This window comes from Babylonia areolata, chromosome 8, assembly GCF_041734735.1.
Source record: "Babylonia areolata isolate BAREFJ2019XMU chromosome 8, ASM4173473v1, whole genome shotgun sequence".
Taxonomy (NCBI): Eukaryota; Metazoa; Mollusca; class Gastropoda; order Neogastropoda; family Buccinidae; genus Babylonia; species Babylonia areolata.
In genome coordinates this window covers 39,283,189-39,303,420 of record NC_134883.1, presented here as the reverse complement: position 1 = coordinate 39,303,420, position 20,232 = coordinate 39,283,189, and the positions used below count along the sequence as shown (strand labels likewise).

General features: G+C 38.8%; 1 protein-coding gene across 1 annotated transcript; it reads right to left on the bottom strand.

The window, feature by feature from the left end:
- Positions 1–1,309: 1,309 nt before the first annotated feature.
- Positions 1,310–19,971, bottom strand: LOC143284793 (methionine aminopeptidase 2-like). Its single transcript, XM_076591817.1, has 12 exons — positions 19,786–19,971; positions 18,533–18,634; positions 16,419–16,469; positions 14,311–14,419; positions 11,650–11,755; positions 11,323–11,378; positions 10,300–10,481; positions 8,572–8,666; positions 7,857–7,953; positions 4,771–4,874; positions 3,875–3,990; positions 1,310–2,944 (listed from the first exon to the last, which is right to left on the bottom strand). Exons 1-12 carry the CDS (start codon positions 19,946–19,948, stop codon positions 2,692–2,694), a joined length of 1,434 nt encoding a protein of 477 aa, XP_076447932.1. The 5' UTR covers positions 19,949–19,971; the 3' UTR covers positions 1,310–2,691.
- Between the last annotated feature and the right edge of the window lie 261 nt (positions 19,972–20,232).

The window sequence follows — 20,232 nt, the reverse complement described above, 5'->3', positions numbered from 1 at the left end:
TGTAATATTGTAAAAAAAATATAAAAAAAATCTAAGGTGGTTTTCTTTGACTACATGTAAAAAAAACTTACCACATTATGCTTCCATTCACATAAATATTTAGAATAAACAAGGGAATAAGCAAACAAATAATTTAAACAACAATAAGAAGAAAGAGTCAGACCTGCATGATCATTTGTGTGTGTGTATGGTTGCAGGTCATGTTGCTGTGCTGAAGTGGCAGGACAAAAAGCCAGTTCACATGCTGACAACAGTCATGCTGCCAACTACCATGGTCATTGTGACAACACAACACCGTCCTGAAAGACAGAAGCCATCAGTACAAGACTACATCACCAACATGGCTCGAGTGGATATGAGTGACCAGCTACTGCAAGTGCAAGGTCTGTGAAGACCTGTTCAAGTGCCACAACACACCAAGACACCAAACTGCCAACTGGTGTCCAAAATGTGGAGTTCCACTGTGTGTGAAGCTGTGCCCAGGACTCAACATCACCTGCCATGAGCTTTTTCACTCCAGACAAGATTATTGTCAGTGATAATACATCAGGTTTTTGTGTACAGTGAACTCCTTTTTTTATGTCGAGACAATTTTTTTTTGTGCGTGAATTTCAACTTTCTCCACCATCTGTTCATACTTCATTGCATGTACTAGGTCTTCAGTTCCTCAAATAGTGTTAGGATGTGATGTGGAACATTTGTAAGCTGTTCAAGGACACTTGGTATACCTTTCTGATGGGTTCAAAAATGCTACAAAATACACAAAAAATGGATATCGTAATCAACAACAAGATGGTGAGTAAATAATTTAATTTTTTGCAGAAATATGTAACAACATTCACTGAATACATATACTAAATTTCAATTGTCTGGGTGTTTATTTGTTTTTTTGAGAATTTTTTCCCCATCCTATACAAACCCTGGGTTTTCTGGGAATCGCAAGGGGAAAAACTCTTGGCATGGAGTGAGTTAAATATCATTTATTAAAAAAAACTAAACCAAATAAACCAACACCAGTGTTTAAATTTTCAAAAAAACTTATAATCAAATACTAATAATCACACTTGCATGCCTTCACCATGTATAAAACACAAAACCACACGTAACAAGTCTCTCACAGAAGTGGTAGGTGTATGCTAGATTAAGAGATAGCAGAAGAGGAAGAGGACAGTACAGGGAAGAACGAAAATCAAAGTGGACAAAGTGACCATAACATATTTCATCCTCATCACAAGTACTTTTTGATGGCACAATGTACTCACAGAGACAGTGCCTTTTGAACCCTAATTTACATTCCAGAGCACCAAAACTGGTTCGCCTTGTTACAACAGGAGAAAAGTCAACCAGTGTTGCCCCTCGACTCAAGCAGTGTCCCTCAACAATTGGGCAAAGACCACAGAACAACACACTTATGTTTGTGTTGTATTGTTTTGTGATACTTTTCTGTCACAACAGCTTTCTCCGTGTGAAATTTGGGCTATCATTCCGTAGAGGGTATGTCACCACAGTGCAGCACGACTTTCTTTTTCTGTTTTGAACCTGACTTTCAGTTCTGTCTTATTTGTTCTGTATTGCCATTGGTTGTTTTGTTATGTTTTGTTTGTCACTGTACAAATTAACCTGTGTGTAGCATGTAAGGGAGAGAAAAAAAACTAGCCTTTTTTTCCCAAATTTTCTCTTGGCGCATACCTGTAATTCAGTGATCACTTTGCATCATGCACACAAAATCTTACAACTCTCCACTCAGAAACAAAACGTTACTGATCTTTATTACTTAACTCTCTTTCGATCTTCACCACTCGAAAATTACCTGAAGTCTCACAAATGAGGTAAATGAGTTTTCCTTGGGGTGAAATGGATTAAAATGTTGAAAACTGCAAGTGAATGGGTCTCTGATCTTGACCACAGCTCTATGCTTTCTCCAGAAGCTTTTGTTAATGTTTGGACATGTGGCAAACTAACACTGTATGTGTTAAACTTTTATTTGTTCTGATTTGAGTGATGAGATTTTCAGATGTCACCGACAGTTTGACATATGCCATCATGGTCAATAACAGAAAGCCACAGGTTCACTGTCAGTACACAGCTCTCATAACTCCACATGTAAGACTCATAATCAGAGAAAGACCATATTCTTCTCACTGAGAAAGGTGTACAGGACACAGCTTCACACAATACATTTTCACTCCAAACTCCAACATGCAAATGCACTTACAGCTAACATCCAACTCCTCTCAATGCGCTGAGTCTCAATGATATCACTCACTTTATTTGCCAACTCACACCAGCAGGAAAATCTTCACAACATAGACTGACAGTAAATGCAGTGTACAGAATCTTCCAATCCATCTCACCATCACAAACAACAACCACTATCTCTTGCAATCCAGAAAATGTCCAATTTTAATACCACACGGGCCCAGATAAGTATTCACAAAAAAAGAGGAAGAAAAAAATGGTAGGGTGGGGGAAAGGGTGATGAGAGGATGGGCTGCAGTACATTTGAACTGCTCTGCAAAACGTTAACTTGGTCACAAGGTAGGAGTGTTGCAGTGCGATGACAAACTGCTGAAGAGACCGGGATGACCGTGCTGACTGCTGACAACAGAAAAGCATCCCTCCACCCCCAACTTCCTTCCAGCTGTCTTTGGGAAATCTCCAATCCCCCAGCTGCTCCACAACCCGTCACACCTAGTAGTCGTCCCCGCGCGATAGAACCTCCTTACAGGTGGGCCTGAGGACCAAGGTGTGCTCAAACTGCGCTGTGTAGCAGCCCTTGATGTCGCAGAGGGGCGGATAGGGATCCACGATGCCCACGTCACACAGGTTCTTCAGGGCCATCAGGTACTTGGTCTGGCCCAGGCGGTCCAGCCAGCGCCTGCAGAAAGCCAGGGTGCTGAAGTTGTTGTTGATCACGTTCAGCAACTGCTTCGACTTGGTCAACCTGCACACAGGCATAAATAATGCTCATGTAACACCTGTTACCTGTTCTTACTGTGTCTGCCTGTATCTCCATTAATGTTTCTTTACTTGTTTTACTGCATGCATTAAAAATTCAAGGTTAAAGGTCCCATAGCCTTTTACAGTCATCAGGGCAGTGAATTCATATCCGCTGTGTCTTGGGCTCAGATAGCATGGGAAGGTGGAGCCCAATCCTCTCCTTCCACCGTTTTAACCTTCCCTGACTGGTTTGGTACCCTTTCACACCTGGGTGGAGAAAGTGCTTTTCCCAAGGACACAACACTAAGACTGGGCCTCAAACCTTGATCACTGGTGAAGACTGGGTCAGAATTCCAACGCCTGATTCTGCCACAGCATCTGCAATGTGTGGCTGTCAACAATTCAGTCTCATATTCAACAATAGGTGAAGTCAAGAAAACCAAATTTCTGAAATGCTACACATAATACTACACACACTCCCATCTCCAACTACGCAAGAAACAAAATGAATAGCAGGTAATAAATCTTCATCTCAGAGATCAGTTCCACTAATGTTCTATGTAATTTCTGAGGCTTATAGGAACAGAAAAATATGTTTTATCCCAAATATAGAGCTTTCCAAAATCACACGGCACATTACAATAAGAGAGCATGAACTCACATTTCAGATTCAAAATGTACAAACACCCCTACATGCACATACACACATACACAAAAAAACAACTTACACACATGCACACAAACCTTTTCACTCATACAGAACATGCATGCAGGAAGTGACAAACCTTACACACACACACACACACACACACACACACACACACACACACACACACACACACACAGAGCGCTCACACACACATACACACACTGTGCTCACAGACACACACACACTCACACGCATGGAAGAGACATCAACAAACCGCAGCCTTACCTGAGAGGTACATGGCCAACTTCAAAGTTCTTCATGTAATGGGACACCTCCATGTCATCATGCACCACCCCCTTTCCAGTGCTGCCAAACGTTTCTATTGCATACACTTCCCCTTCCTGAAAAAAACATACCACAATCTTAACTAACTTTTAACCCCTCACCACTGAACCTTGGTGAAATGAGATCAGTGCAGTGTGTGTTTGAAGCGCAGTTACTATTTTTTGTGTAGTTATCAATGGTGGAACTGATTTTGTTTGTCAGTTCAAATTGAGAGTGGTGACTGACATCCTGACCCATAAGCTCAGTCTCATTTCAATGAGATCACAGCCCTTCAATGACAAGTGTACTTATCAGCAGCCATCATAGGATTAATCCTCACTATTCATCAATCATGTGAACTGACTTCATTTAATCTTGTTTGTAATATAAGATTGTTAGGAGTAAAACAGCAGAAAGGTATTAAGAATATAAATCATCCAAACAAATGCTGCAGCACACTGGAAAAAATACAGACCAAAATTTAAAAGTAAAAAGAAAGAAAGAACAAACAAATATGAGAAGTAACACAAAAGAAAAACAGAAGGAAAAGGTGCCTGAATTACACATCCTTACTATGCTTGTCAAGCCTTGTCTGCCTCTTACAATTTTGCCACCACACATTAAGTACCTGCAGGTCTTGTTTGTGAGAGTCAACTGAACAGATTCAGATGGAGATTTTTTTTTCTCCTAATAATTAGCATAGTCCAGAAACACAATCCTTTTTTTTTTTAATGTGATGGTGTCTGTACCAATGCACATGCACTTGCACAACCAACCAACCACACACACACACACACACACACACGCACGCACACAGCATGAATTTACCCCCTCCCAAAGCACAGTAGCCAACTTACCTCCATCCTGGTAGCATCTCCGCCCTTCACTATTGGCACAGTCTTGCCAGCATGAATGCGATACTGTCCCACTGAGTGGCCGTTGAGGTTTCTGATTGGCTTCACTGTTGGCAAGTGAGAAAATAAATAAATTAATTAATTAACAACACAACAAACTGTGCCTGAATCTTTTGTACATCTATCCTAAACATTTCTGTTCCTACAGAGAACACTTACAGGTATGACAGTGAAATAAGTGAAATATGGGTTCACTTGCAAGCACACAATCTACAAATGCTGGTACCTATCTAAACCATTTTTTCTCTGCTGAAAACCACTGCAACTTTTTCAACTGCCAGATAACTTGCTCCTTAAAAAAAGGGGGGGAAAGATGTTTTTTTTTTTGGGGGGGTGATAATTAATGCAAAGTATGCAGGAATGTGCATATCCAACATTCTTTACATGATCAATCTATACATTGATCTGTGTGTTGTTCTTGTCATTTTTTCAAGTCACATGCTATAATGCTTTGTATCTGCATTGATCAGAAATCTTGAAAAAAAAGAAAAAGAAAAAGGTAAGATAACTTGCTCCTTTGTGCATGCACCATGTGTGCATGGACAAACATGTAAAGGCCCTTGTAAGTTGTATAGGTGTACACATAATGAAACATTGTTTGTAAATACATGTGAAGAAAAACAATCATATCAAAGATTCAGTGGGTTTATCTTTCCCCTGCTGCCTCATCATCTGCTCATGTTCAGGGGCATTAACCCCTTTCACAGCCATATCTTGGTTTGTCTTGTCACAGTTCCGGTGCCAGCAGTTCACATGGAACTATCAATGCTAGGTCACCAGAAGGCCACACATCAGAGAAGCCTCACTTTGATGATGTTCAGTGGCGCCTGTTTTGATTCAACTCATGCAGGACACCACCTATGAACCCCCTTCTTACAACAGTTTCAGTTTTCAGTTTCAGTAGCTCAAGGAGGCGTCACTGCGTTCGGACAAATCCATATACGCTACACCACATCTGCCAAGCAGATGCCTGACCAGCAGCGTAACCCAACGCGCTTAGTCAGGCCTTGAGAAAAAATAAATAAATAAATAAATTTAAAAAAAAAAATATATATATATATATAGAGAGAGAGAGAGAGAGAGATAAGCGTACATACATAAATAAATAAATAATAATTATGATATAAAAAAAAGATAGTAGTAATGAAAATAATGATAAAATAATAATAATAATAAATAAATAATTAAATAAATAAGACAACAATGATGATAAATAAGCAAATAAATATAAAACATGAAGACACACATTCACACATACACCCACACATGCATAACAGATATGCCCCAAAAACGCAGTTTCACAGATATGAAAGCACAGTAAAATACATATAAACGTACATGAGCTCCAACACACACACACACACACACACCACAAATTTCCCTGCACCTCCTCTACCCCCTCCTCCACACACTCATTTCTAGTCTATGTATCGCAGCTTCCACGGCACCCACACACACACACACACACACACAAACACGCACACGCACACACACTCACACACACAGATGAACGCTTACTTGTACAAGCACACACACACACGCCCATATCTCCCACCCCCAACCCCACACACATATATACAAAGATATATATATAATATATACGTTCCAATATCCTGTTGCTCCCACAGTGTAGGCATGCATACACTCACATACCTCATCCTCTACCTCACCTCCTCCCTGCACCCCCACCTCCCCCTCACACACACACACACACATGCACAGAACTCTGCTGACACTTGTGTACACTTACACTCTCACGCATGCACAAACGCACTCAAAAACACAGACCCACACACACACACAAACACACACGCACAGAGGCTGCCACTGATTGGCCGCAAGAGGGATGGGAAAAGATCTCTGATGCCAAGAACGTGGCGTCTAGCGTGTTGCTCAGTCTATTGTATTTGGAAAAGCCCACAGAGACACTGTTCCGTTTTGAAGAAATTTGCGCAATGTTGGTTTGGAAATGATGCCGATATTTGTTTGATTTGCAAAGCATCGTGCTCTACCTTTCATGTTAGACTTACGGCCGCTCCCTCTCTCTGCTTTTATTTCTTTGAGGCGATCGATGGTGTGATGGCCTTGTACCTGTTCTTTTTGATATTCTTTGACTTTTCTGAGGATTTCCGATTTTCCTAGATGTAGGCCGCTCGTTGGTGTTGCGTTACCAGCAAGTCTTTCAGCTAGCTCATTTCCCTTAACTCCTGCATGTCCCGGGCAGTATGACCATGTGAGTTTTTTTATCTGAAAGTTGCGCATTGCCTTATGCCTCTCTGGGCTTCCCATTCCGTTTTCAATTTTCTGTATGAGGTTCATTGAGTCTGTTAGAATCATGGCATGTTGGTTTCCGGGCGTATGGATGGACGATAGCCACTGGAGGGCATGTGTCACAGCTTCAACTTCCATCGTTAGGCTGGAGGTTGTGACTTTGTAGGCAGCATTCTCTTCCCTAACTGTTTTTCCATTTTGTTTCGCAGTGAATCCCCAACCGGATTGGTCTTTGGTGACTGAGCCATCTGTGTATATGATGATGTCCTCTTCTTTACTGTTTTACAACAATAACTGCTGAGTTGAGGACCCAGACAAAGTGAACTCTCCTTGCTAACCTGCCAACACTTCAGTCTTGGAAATGGAGGGGAATTCAAAACTGAAGTCATTATCAGCAGGACACTGAGTTTGTGACAATTTCTTCTGCATGTGATGATGACTAGTGACATGGATGTTGATAGAGAAACCTGCAGTATTAGTCAGGAAAATATTCTGTTAGCAACACTCCCAAAGACACATCTGTGAAGTGGGCGTCTCTTGACTGTGAGGCAACAGTCTTCCTTTTTGAGCCATCGCACACTCAGCTCTGGGTAGGAGCTGGCCACAGACAAACCCTCCCTACTTCTGATGGGACTCAAACCCACCTCCTCCAAGACACCAGTCTGTGACACTAACCACTTCAATTTTGCGGCTGGCATGTTACATCCTGCATCTAAGTGTCCAAAGGCATTGCCCAGGTTTCCATTTCGTGTGCCTACCTTGATAGGTCTTGCCATCAAGCTCCACCTCATAGGACTCCATGACTTCCTGAATGCGCTCACCAACGTCACACAGACGGACATCTATCCCTGCCTCCTGGAAACAGGGAATTCACTTTCTTCACCAGTCACATACTGACTACATCATTCACTGTGCTAATCAATGTTCACACAAAAAATTCTGAATGAGACCAAAGTTTGAAACATTGCTAAAATGCATCCTGAAATAAAAAGGGAAGAGATAAAACACAAATTATATGTGCATAAAGAAGAAAAAGAAAAAAACTATTTACACACAGTTGAAGATATATATCTAACAGTACATGTAATAATCGATATAGTTGCCAAAAAGTGTGGTTTAGCACACAGAACAGGCTTCTGTTTTGTTTTGTTTTCAAATATAGCATGCAAGCAGAGAAATACTGCACCAAAGCATTAAAAACATAACTCTAGTTCTATTTGAGAAGAGTCTTTACATGACCACCTGAGAATGGCAAACTTGCTGGAAATTTGAGCCTATCATTTTCTGTCTATTACACTGCACTTCAAATTGTTTTTGCTGTGCTATTGGTTTTGTTCTTGAGTGCATGCATAAGCGTTTATGTGTATATGTATGCATCTCTCTCTCTCTATATATATATATATGCATGTGCTTGCTCACTATCACTTTCTCAACAACAACAGAAATATAAGTACAAATTGCAAACACACTTACCCTGATACCAGTGTTGGTGGCATCTTTGACAGCTGCCAGTAGCTGTTCATACTTAGGGTTAAACGCCAGTGTGAAAGCACAGTCAATGATACGACCTGACAGGACAGAAATATATGTTGGAACATACTAAAACATTAATTCAATGTGCCATCACCACAGGTGTACACAAGGTCTATCCATCAATGAAACTATCTTTGTTGTAGAAGCCGGAGAAAAAATAATGGAAAAGAAAATCAGGAACAAGTACAATCACATTCATGCACAAACACACCTAGAATACACCTCTTATGTTGATCATTTGTCAAATTTTCGCCTAAACATAAACACAACCACACATAAAACGAAATCATGTATAATAACAGGCATACAAAACCAAACATTTCCAATGGCCACCTCACATGTCCTTGGTGTAAAACAGAATACAACAGAGTAAGGGTGACCGATTATCAAGTCCAGAAAAAAAAGAAAAAAAAAATTCAAGAAAAAAAAATGTTGGTGAATGACCCACCAAAGCAGAAAAAAAAACAGAAAAAAGAAAGAGACAACACAAAGAAAATGGAAGTGTAATCAGGGTCCGTAATTCTGAAGATATTTCAGTGCAAGTGACAATAATTATAACAAAAAGTAAGAGTTTTAATTTAAGTAGGCCCAGTTTGACATGGTACAGTATATGACATCAAATTGGTGTTTTAAGTACATATGTACACACATCTGAGCTGTGTCTCCTGATAATGCACTTTCTTCAGGCAAAGTGCTGCTTGTCTGTTCATGCCAAAGCATGAATTCAGGCTTCAGACTCTTACATGCATGCCTGCATCACTTGCTGAATAATGTCACTATGAAAGAATTATATTTTCAACCCCTATATCTTTTTTTCTGTGTGTGAGACAGTGATTGACAGAGAAAGGAGGAGTTTGTATTATACTCCATGTTTGGTGTTTACATATACTTACCATGTCAAACTGATGCAAACTAGGCCTATGGTTTGCTCTGTTTGGCCAAATTTCGCGCGGCTAACAGTGAAAAGACGCCCCTCTTAGTCTGGCCCGCTCTTAGCCAATCAAACGCCTCTAACAGCTATAAGCGCTGAATCATTCCTTTGGCCAAGGCTCTCCACGCCATCTTGTCAGGTTTTCGCTCTGTCTCGTCTAACGCTTTTTTTGGCTATTAAGCGTTTTCATTTGGCCTTATTTTGTTGTATGCGGCTTGCATGTGTATTGTGCTTACATTCTGTGTACTCGTTTCGACTCGGCCCCCTCGATTTCTTCGTACTGTGTGAGACAGTGATTGACAGAGAATGTTAATCTTGTTACAAAGGTGGAATAAATTTTCTACAGACAGATAACTGAATCAAGGTCACAACACACACACACACACACGCACTTCAGCTGAACACGCGAGTCAGAAACTGCAAAAACCCTCCTCCACTTTTGACCCTGTTAACAGTATGAACGAACACCCTGGCAGAAACAGTATGAACGAACACCCTGGCAACAGTATGAACGAACACATGAACGAACACCCTGTCAACAGTATGAATGAACACCACGAACACCCTGTCAACAGTATGAACGAACACCACGAACACCCTGTCAACAGTATGAACGAACACCAACAGTATGAACATACACCCTGTCAACAGTATGAATGAACATGTGTTAAAACCCACTCAGTCAACAGACACTGAACCAAAGAGAACAGAGCACTGCACGAAGGAGAAGCGCTCACCATTGATGTGAGTGCCAAAGTCTATTTTACAGACATCATCGTAGGACAGCACTGTGGTGTCTCCAGCATTGGGTGTGTAGTGTGCCGCACAGTGGTTCAGGGAACACCCTGTGGGGAATGCCAGTCCTGCATCCAACCCGCTCTCACTGATCAACTTTCTGGCTGTGTTTTCCAAAGTTTCACTGCAATCATCGAACATAAGAAAAAATGGATTCTGATGTAATGATGTATTATCTCCAAGCCTTTTAAAATTCTTCTACAAAATTCCAGTCTTACAAAGACTTATTCGATGACTTGAAGTAAGTTACATACATCTGGACTCGTGCATGTGCATGAATACGTATGTTAACTTCCTTGTTAACGATCAGTGCATTTTGTGAACGACAGATGCAGGACACTCAAGTGTCATCACCATTGCCAACAGATGAGACATCACCATCATCAACCACACTAGCCACAATGTCTTCTTTGTCACAGTGGCAATACCCTTCAATGCACCCACTGATATCTGCTACACTGCATATATCTAGAAATGAGCACCTTCAGGTTTCTCTGCAGGACTGCAGTGCAGGGCTTTGCCAGGTCTGTGCATGAAAGGTAATCAGCTGCACACAACAAAATGGTTGGACAAATACCAATTATGTGAAATGACACAGTCTCTGCTGTAATGCCATCAGGTTCTTTTCCCTGTAGTTTTGAGTGCAGCCATAGCCCATTCATGTTTTTCATGTGCTTATAGATCAGGAGGTGGACCTTGTTAACATGGTTCATCATTCATTCCTGGATTACACTGTTGAAATATAATATGTGTACATGCATGCATGCAAGCTTGTGCATGCATCTGAGCATATGTATGGTGCATATGTCTGTGAGTGGCAGACAGAGATTGCATAACAAAAAACAAAAAACAAAAAAACCCAACTAAAATACAAAACCAGTGGCAATATATGACACTGCTTTAGAAGGTACTGAGATGTACGTTCAATATATATGTATGAATAATGAGTGCAAAGACGAACTTACCATATTTCAATCATTGTCATCCCAGGTTTGATATAAGACTGCATGTATTTTCGAGTCTGTAACAAACATATGTTAATGAAACTGTGATATCAGAAACATCTGACAGAAATTGTAAACAAACAAACAAAAAAAGTCAGATTTACTCATAAATTACTGACTGCCACTATCTACCTCACTTGACCTTTCACCTCTGATCTTACTTTTCAATACAGCATATGCCAACATCATGAAGCAAATCTTTTTTTATGCGTTTTTTACATTTTATTCTGTTAAACAGATATATCATAATCTCTTGAACCAGGGAAAGAGTGGAACCCAAGTGCTCACCTGTCTGTGGGCCTCAGCTGCCTGTCGCATTTCCTGGTACAGGTAGTTATGGGCACGGTCTAGTGCCCGCTTCTCCTCATCTGTGAATCGGTCTTTGGCCATCTGGCTGGGGAGCAAAAAAAAAAAGTACAGGTAAATCTATTTCAATAAACAACCCACTGGCATGCACTTATAATAAATATTGCACGGTTGATGACAAATTAGTGCACTGATGACACTGTTAATGACAAAGACAAAATAAGGGGTGACGAGACACACAGACACAAAATCCAAACTCATTTTCAGCCAGTCTCTTGGCTCTGCGATGCTTTGCTTCCAGCAACTGGGGACCAACATCAGAGAACCACACACAAAAAAACATTCATACAACTATCATGATTTAAGTAGCTTGCTTTTTGTCATTAAAAAAAATAAAAAATAAAAATGAAGAAATGATTGCAGTATGTGGAAATGTATTAAGATTAAGTGGGTGAATTAAAACAGTGGGTGAATTAAAACAAACTTTTTTGTGTGTGTTATCAAAATTATAGGAATTTTTATAATCCCAGGGCTCCAAGATAGGGATAACAATAAGCTTGAAAAAGAATCACAAACTACATTTATGTGATTTAAAGTTCCCTAGTTGCAGGCAAAGGACACCATTTTTTAGAGAATAGTACAAAGGTCTTCTGGTGAGATTGAAAAAATAAAGATGCTCCAACTTCAAGTCCCACACTTTATCCAGACAACAACAATAATGTAGAAGGAGAAAGCCAAGAAAGGATGTAAAATTAACAGCGTTCAAATATAAGATCATATATAGGCATTAGACCAGTGATGGTACACTGAAAGACTTTCACAAGTCTTAATCAAGGACAGGGAAAACTCAATCCTTATAATCACTCTTGTATGCAAAGTCCAACTCAAGTATAAAAGCATGTCAACCTATCTTGTTTTTTGTACAGTCCTCCTCAAAAGATCTGTTTTAACTTGTAAAATTATTGTTGTTTTTTTAAACTAAAGATTCGAACAGACAATACCCTTTCAATCTAAAAATGAAGATAAGCTTTTTGCATCTGACCATAATGAGTTTCTAAACTTAACAAACAAAAAACAAACAAACAAACAAAAAATTCAAAATAACCCCAACATACCTGACTGAGTGTAACAAAATCTGAATTTAAAAAAATCAAAATGATTACGTAACATTTTTCACATAACACTATGAGCATCTCAAGAATATTACTCCCTTTGTTTAACCCTTTCGCTGCCAGGAAATTAAGATTTAAGTGAAATCTATTTGCCAGGGTTTTTTCACAAAAAACGGGTATAAATTTTCAAAAAATTCTGTGCTCTTTGTTATTGGAGAAAGACCCATAAAAGTATATATTTTCTGAAAGGGAAATGAATAAAGAATACAAAACGCATGATGTTTTCCCATTTTATATATTTTTAGTGACATGCTGTTGTTTTGAAATCAGTGTTTTGTTTTTTGTCACATTTTCAACTTGTTCATTACAAACATTAGTCAGGTAATTTGCACTAAAATATTATATTTTCTGGACAAATGGATATCTGCACACACAAAATCATACTAGAACAACCACAATATGAAAAAACTGAAAAAGAAATAGATACATAATGCACTGACTTCTGCAAGTGATAATATGGATGCGAGGCCCCGCCCCCTCAGTCTCCACCCCCCTCCTCTTCACCCCTCTCACACGGTCACTTTATCCAGTTCTCATCAGACCACGTTGGCTGAGTGCCAAGAAAATAGCCCGCACCATGGCCTGCTAAAAATTCATTGACTTCTGTCATCTGCTAGAGCTGAACAGCCGGCATCACTCACTGATAGTCGTATCTTGGCCACTCTCTTGATTGCTCCCATTATTTTCTATCAAATCATCCTATAAATGTTCACCACTGTCTTCTCCTTCGAATTTATGCTTCAATTCTTTCTGAGCATCAGCTAAAGAAAGTAATCTTGGTTGATTTAGTTCACCACAATCGCATGTCTTGAGCACAGAGTCAGTCCGACATTTTGTTGAGCGAGCGAGGAGAGGAGCCAGGCAAAGACTGCGGCCAGTAACCCAACCAAAACGTTCAAATAAAGGACTGCCTTATGATGCAGATAGTGTTTCTAGCTATGAATAGAATCTAGAAAGATTCCCCAAGCTAAAGCTACCAGCATTTTTGTCAACGAACTGAATGCAAAGTAGGGAAAAGTCAGAATATTTCAATGACGAGTTATCTCGTCATTGTGGCAGCGAAGCGTACATGCTTTCCATGACGAGTTATCTCGTCATATAGGCAGCCTAGGGGTTAAAAAAAAAAACAACTCCTCTCGATTTGCCAACATGAAATTTTGTTACTTGTGTTTATCAGATCCTTTTTAAAATGGTTTAAAGATCTTATCTAATAAACTAAAGAACAGTGGTGACAGATGTTTGCATTGCCTAACTTCAAAAAGCTTGCCCTTTGTCCTGTTAAAAAAAAAAGAAGAAAGAAAATAAAATTTTAAAAATTTAGCGTACCTCACAAAATTTTGTTCTTGTTACACATGTACTGATGTCCTACATTATATAGTACAACAAAACTGCTTCATTTTCAATTACATGCAAATAATTTACCTGGACAACCTTTGCTTACAGGGAAACTATCTACAGTAATTATACATACTTGTCTTGGCTGACAGGGTATTTGCAGATTTCTCCCTCAGGAAAGTTTCCATCGGCAAACAGCTCACAGATGGGAATGCTGGGAGGATCTGTCTGGGTCTTGGCTCCACCTAGTCACACAGTATCATTCCTTCTAAAAGTTCTATGTTTTGTTTTATTTTAAATTGCTGCCTTTTTAGTAGTACCAGGTCTCAGCCAATTATGAGATATACACCTAAATACCAATCAATTACAACAGCTGACTGGCCTGGGACTTAGTGTGCCACCAAGTGTTCCCTTCTCTTTTTTTTCTCTCTCTTTTTTTATTATTATGTACACAAAATACTGATTTATAGCTACATGCTTCCTACTCCTTACTGCTTCTCTCTCTTTCTTCCTTCACTTTCACTAGTCTCATTATTTACATGCATACTTTTTCTTCACTTTGAAATAAAAAGAAAATGATCTTTCTCTTCTTTCAATTCATATAAAAACCAAACATTTATATATTTCACCAAATATGTACCAACCCAAAATAAACCATGCATAGAAGTGTGGTCTTTTTTTTTTATCAACCTTTTTTCTTTAAAACAACTATTCCTCAACTCAAACAACTTGCTAGAAATATACCAGAACAAGAAAGGCAAGGCCTTCATGACTCACTTGTGATACACTTTAAAAAAAATCCAAGCTTTTTATGTATTGAGTATAATGCATTTACTGTTATATTTTTTTGTATTCTCTAAACTTGGCACTTTGATCTGATATTCGAACCAACAAAAGATCTGTCATTATTATCATTTTTTGTTCAAACAGGAACTTCTTTTGCTAAGCATGGAAGTTTTATTTATTGCAAACGTTTTGGTGTAGGCAGTAAAACAAGGGAAATTACTCTGCTGGGGAACTTAGTTTGCTTTAAACTGATCTTTCTCATCGTAAACATTACATTTTGAAATTATACTCAATACATAAAAAGCTTGCTTTTTTTTTAAAAAAGTGCATCACAAGTGAGTCTTGAAGGCCTTGCCTCTCTTGTTTCAAAATGTAATGTTTAAGATGAGAAAGATCAGTTTAAAGCAAATTAACTCCACTAGCATTACAGAGTAATTTCCCTTTTTTACTATCTGCACCAAAACGTTTGCAAAATAAATAAAACTTCCATGCTTAGCAAAAGAAGTTCCTGTTTGAACCAAAAATGATAATAATGACTGCTCTAGCTGTTGGGTCAGAATATCAGATCAAAGTGCCAAGTTTAGAGAATACAAAAAATATAAATATAACAGTAAATGCAGTTTGCATATAATTAGGCTTCATTCTTTATTTTTTTGTGCCCATCCCAGAAGCGCAATATTGTTTTAAACAAGATGACTGGAAAGAACTGAATTTTTCCTATTTTTATGCCAAATTTGGTGTCAACTGACAAAGTAGTTGCAGAGAAAATGTCAATGTTAAAGTTTACCACGGACACACAGACACACACACACACACACACAGACAACCGAACACCGGGTTAAAACATAGACTCACTTTGTTTACACAAGTGAGTCAAAAAATTGCAAAACATAAAAAAAGCAGAGCAAACAATTCAGCAGATGTCAGAGAGAAATGTTAGAAACTGGAACTGAATATGTAAACTAAACAAGTGACACAGTGATAAACCAAAATCAAAGGGAAAGTTTTGTCAACTTCTCAACAGTAATTTGAATATTTGTTTTTAATTGAATCCTTTTGTACTCATTTGGGGTGTAGAATGATTCAACAACAATATGTATCATGTTGAATCACAACTTCAGTCTAGTAATACACTATACTACTGTGCTGTATGATCAATAGTTTCTCCACTGCAGTGGGAATTCATTTATAGATTAGTTTTTTGTGAACTCTCAAACCATGAGGCAAAACTGAACTGACACCTTGCGCTACAGCCTTGGGGGCTAGTAGGCCTTTGGGGTCGACCCTAACGTCGACTATCCTAATGCCCTCTTGGCCAAGAGAGTGGGGATGTAACTTTGGCAAGACATTCTCCACTATAATCAAATTCTAACCCAGGTAGTTCGGATCAGTTGCCTCCTCTGATGTTCTGGTTGTCATAATCAGACTATCGTACACTGCATAATAGTTGATACAAACCTTTCTTCTTTTTCTTTTTCTTCTTGCTGGCCCCATCTCCTCCAGCACCATCTGTTATACAGACATCATCAAACCACGGCTGATTAACCGAAACTACCAAACCAGCACTATCTGTTATACAGACATCATCAAACCACAGCTGATGAACCGAAACTGCCACACCAGCACCATCTGTTAAAAATGCATCATCAAACCACGGCTGATTAACTGAAATGCACACCAGCACCATCTGTTATACAGACATAATCAAACCACAGCTGATAAACAGAAACCATCACATAATTGTACACCATTCTGACAAACAGATCTCTTCTGATCTGTCATTACCATGCTACGCATATCAATTATCATGAACAAAAAACAACAAACAAAAAAGGTAGCTTTGCACAAAATCACATTTTCAAAACAACATATACTGGCACTTATTAAAAAACAACAATAGCACCCTGCATGAACAATAACATTCACAAACATACACACAGACACATCCACAAAACTAAAGTCATACATATGAAAACACATTCCAGAAGATACTAGACACTCACAATTATGTTTGGTTGTTTTAACTTATTTGATTTAAAACACAAGATAAAAAGAATTTGAAAATATCAAAAATGTGCACATGTGCTGTATAGTTCATAATATATATCATGTAGAGGGAATTCAAATAACAAATTCAAGATACACAAAAACAGTTTCGGAATCATTATTACAATATTAGTCTAGGTAAACATGGATTTCATCATTATGAATGAATGGTTTATTCATACAGGCCATAGCCGCTCATGAAGGGGTATTTGAGCAATAAACACAATTTGAGGATAAACAAACAATGAAAACAAGACTGTGATTATGAAACAACTATATCTCTAAGTCTAACTCTGAAAGCCTTGTACAAAAACATTTTTGAGCAATAAACACAATTTGAGGATAAACAAACAATGAAAACAAGACTGTGATTATGAAACAACTATATCTCTAAGTCTAACTCTGAAAGCCTTGTACAAAAACAGAGAGATTACATATAACATCAGGTTTTCTGTATGACGTCAACAAACTTAGTTTGAACAAAGAAGGATCTCTGTAATATTTAGGATTAATAAATTCAGCTCTAATATTGTTAAGTTTTGGACAACAGAGAACTAAGTGTAGATCATCTTCTTTCGATGCTCTGCACAATGGACACACATCATCTTCTTTTGATGTTCTGTTCAATGACATAACACTTCATAATCATTACATGACTCATATCTAAATCAGTATACGCTCAAGTTGGAAATGCCAAATCGAAATCTTGTTACATATTTCAACTATCAGTCCATGTTCATTAATTTTGCAAATAATATTTAAGATCATGAGCACTACAAAATGTCCTATAAAAATTAAATCATTCACTTGTATTAATGTGATCATTCCAGTTATGCCACATACAGTCAATCAAACATTGACAAAAACATTTATTAATCCATTCATACTGCCAACACCTTGATTTACCCAATCATCACCAAAACCATTCTCATACAAAGAAATACGAACATTTGAAACCCAATTTTTCTTTTCATTTACATCTAAGTGATATAACATTTTATACGTTTTGTATGGCAGTCTAAATGTTTCTATCTGAATTATAACATTTTATACGCTTTGTATCGTACTCTAAATGTTTCTATCTGAATTAACTTGAGCCAGTAACGAATACAGCTAAATGCAGAATTCACATACACAAGATATCTGTCTGTCTCACTGTAAACAAGATCATTGGGTGTACTTGTAAATACTTAATTGAAAATAAATGTACTGACTCACAATGAACTGGGCTTTCTCTAATCCCCATAATTTGGACCCATGCTGTAGTATTGGTTCAACTCGTGAATCAAACAGATTAACAAATAGCTGGAAAGAACTGTTATTAAAAATATAATTTTATAAAGCCTCTGCATAATGCACAAAAAAGCATTTTTTGCTCTACTAGCAAGGTCTTAAACTTAAAGCATCATTATAGATATAACAGATACTCTAATTTCAGAACTGGTACCATGTTACAGTATCATGAGCATGTCACGGTATATCTATCATCTATGTGCAGAAATGTTCCAAGCCATTGAAGACCTTACCTGCTTCTGCATTCCCATCCACAGTGACCTTTTCCACCTGGGCTGTCACAGCATCCACTTCATCTGCAATCCCATTCTCTTCCCCTTCAGCATCTTCAACCTCTGCAACAGCCATAAATCAAATGAAGTGGAGCATTTTCTTAACAAATGACTTTCGTTTACAAGATAAAACAAGCTACAAAGCAATGTATACACTAATAATAGCTATAGTTCTGGGATATACATCATGTTCCCCCTGAAAATTTGTCTAATATTAAGGCTGGTTATTAGTACATGTGTATATGTGTTGTCACAGCAATGCCCAGGGTAAAAAAAAGTTGACGATTATTGGCATTTAGGCAATGGGTGCTGGTCTGGAAAAAAAAAGCGATAGTGACAGAGAGAAAAAAAGTAGGGGTAGTGGCACAGGTGGATTTGTCAGGGGGTAGTGAGTCAGCATATTGACACCTTCTGGATGAATATGTCAAGGGCTGTGGCATCAGCGGTTTCCTGGAGCTGGATGTTCCAGTCCGATACTGTCTGTGGGAATAAGGCAATCAGACTTATGTCTGCTCAACTGGGGATCCTGCCAAAGGTTTGCGTGTACTCAGCATAGGCTCTCCTAGCACACTGGTGCTGTTGGTAGTGTGGGCACCTTACTTTTGCAAGTCCCCTGCTGATCTTGAAAAGTATGGAAATCTGGCCCTAATCACATAGCATTCCAGGGTTTCCCACTGCAGTGCTTGCAGTAGCTGGGGGCATTTGTTGTCCTCTGATATTCAATAATTCACGGAGTACAAACCGCGCTGCTCTCCGTTTGACTGCTTCTATCTTTTCCACTTCTTTCTTTGCAGTGGGGTCCCATGCAGCGTTTCCATATATCCGCCTAACGCTAACATGGGTTACGTGCATAACTGATCTTCTGCATGCGTGTTAACATGAAGGAGGTTCAGGCACAAGGATGTACATAAATTATTATGCTGACCTTGGAGATGGGGAAAATCTCTACCGACTAGGCCTACACATCAGGTGCGTCAAAACCGGGGATCGAACCGAAGACACTCGGCGAGAATCCAAAGTCTAACCGTTCCGCCACAGCACACATCATTATTTTCCAAGTAAAAAAAAAAGTGCAATAGTTTATAAACATAGGAACGAACGACACCTTCTACTCGATTCGATTCAGATCCAGTCACACGAAATGCTTGGACTTGAGACACAGGATCGACACATCTGCCGACCTCGTGTATGGATGAATCTAAACTAACACTCACTTGACTTTTTCTTCTTCTTTTTTTTCTTCTTCTTTTTAGTTGGTTCTTCGGCATCGCCAGCTAATTCTGCTTCAACTTCTACGGCATTTTCTTGTCCATCAAGGTCAGGTTTGTTTTCTTCTTTGACTTCTGTCTCGTCGATCTCAGTCTTGACGGCTGCCATGATTTTTGTCCAACAGGAACACAGTTCGGACTTGAGGGTATGCGCACAGTAGCTGATATTTCTGATTTTTTTTGCACGATATCTGGCATTTCTTGTTTCTGGCACCTGAAATGACTGCGAGAGCTGGAATCTGCCATAAACTTGAAGTTACCCATCAAACTGAAGATGGGATTGTGCATGTTTGTTAGTGTGTGTATTCATCTGTCCCTTTGTCTGTCCGTCGGTACATGTCTTCTTTCCCTTCTCCAGTCTACCGCCTTAATCATTGTGAAGATTCTGTAGAT

What these genes read in the sequence shown, in the direction of transcription:
- LOC143284793 (XM_076591817.1), bottom strand. Translation starts at nt 19,948, where the DNA reads ATGGCAGCCGTCAAGACTGAGATCGACGAGACAGAAGTCAAAGAAGAA. An exon ending in AAAGAAGAAGAAAAAGTCAA is followed by an intron (nt 18,635 to 19,785) that starts GTGAGTGTTAGT and finishes TGGCTGTTGCAG; the next exon opens with AGGTTGAAGATGCTGAAGGG. An exon ending in GGATGGGAATGCAGAAGCAG is followed by an intron (nt 16,470 to 18,532) that starts GTAAGGTCTTCA and finishes TCTGTATAACAG; the next exon opens with ATGGTGCTGGAGGAGATGGG.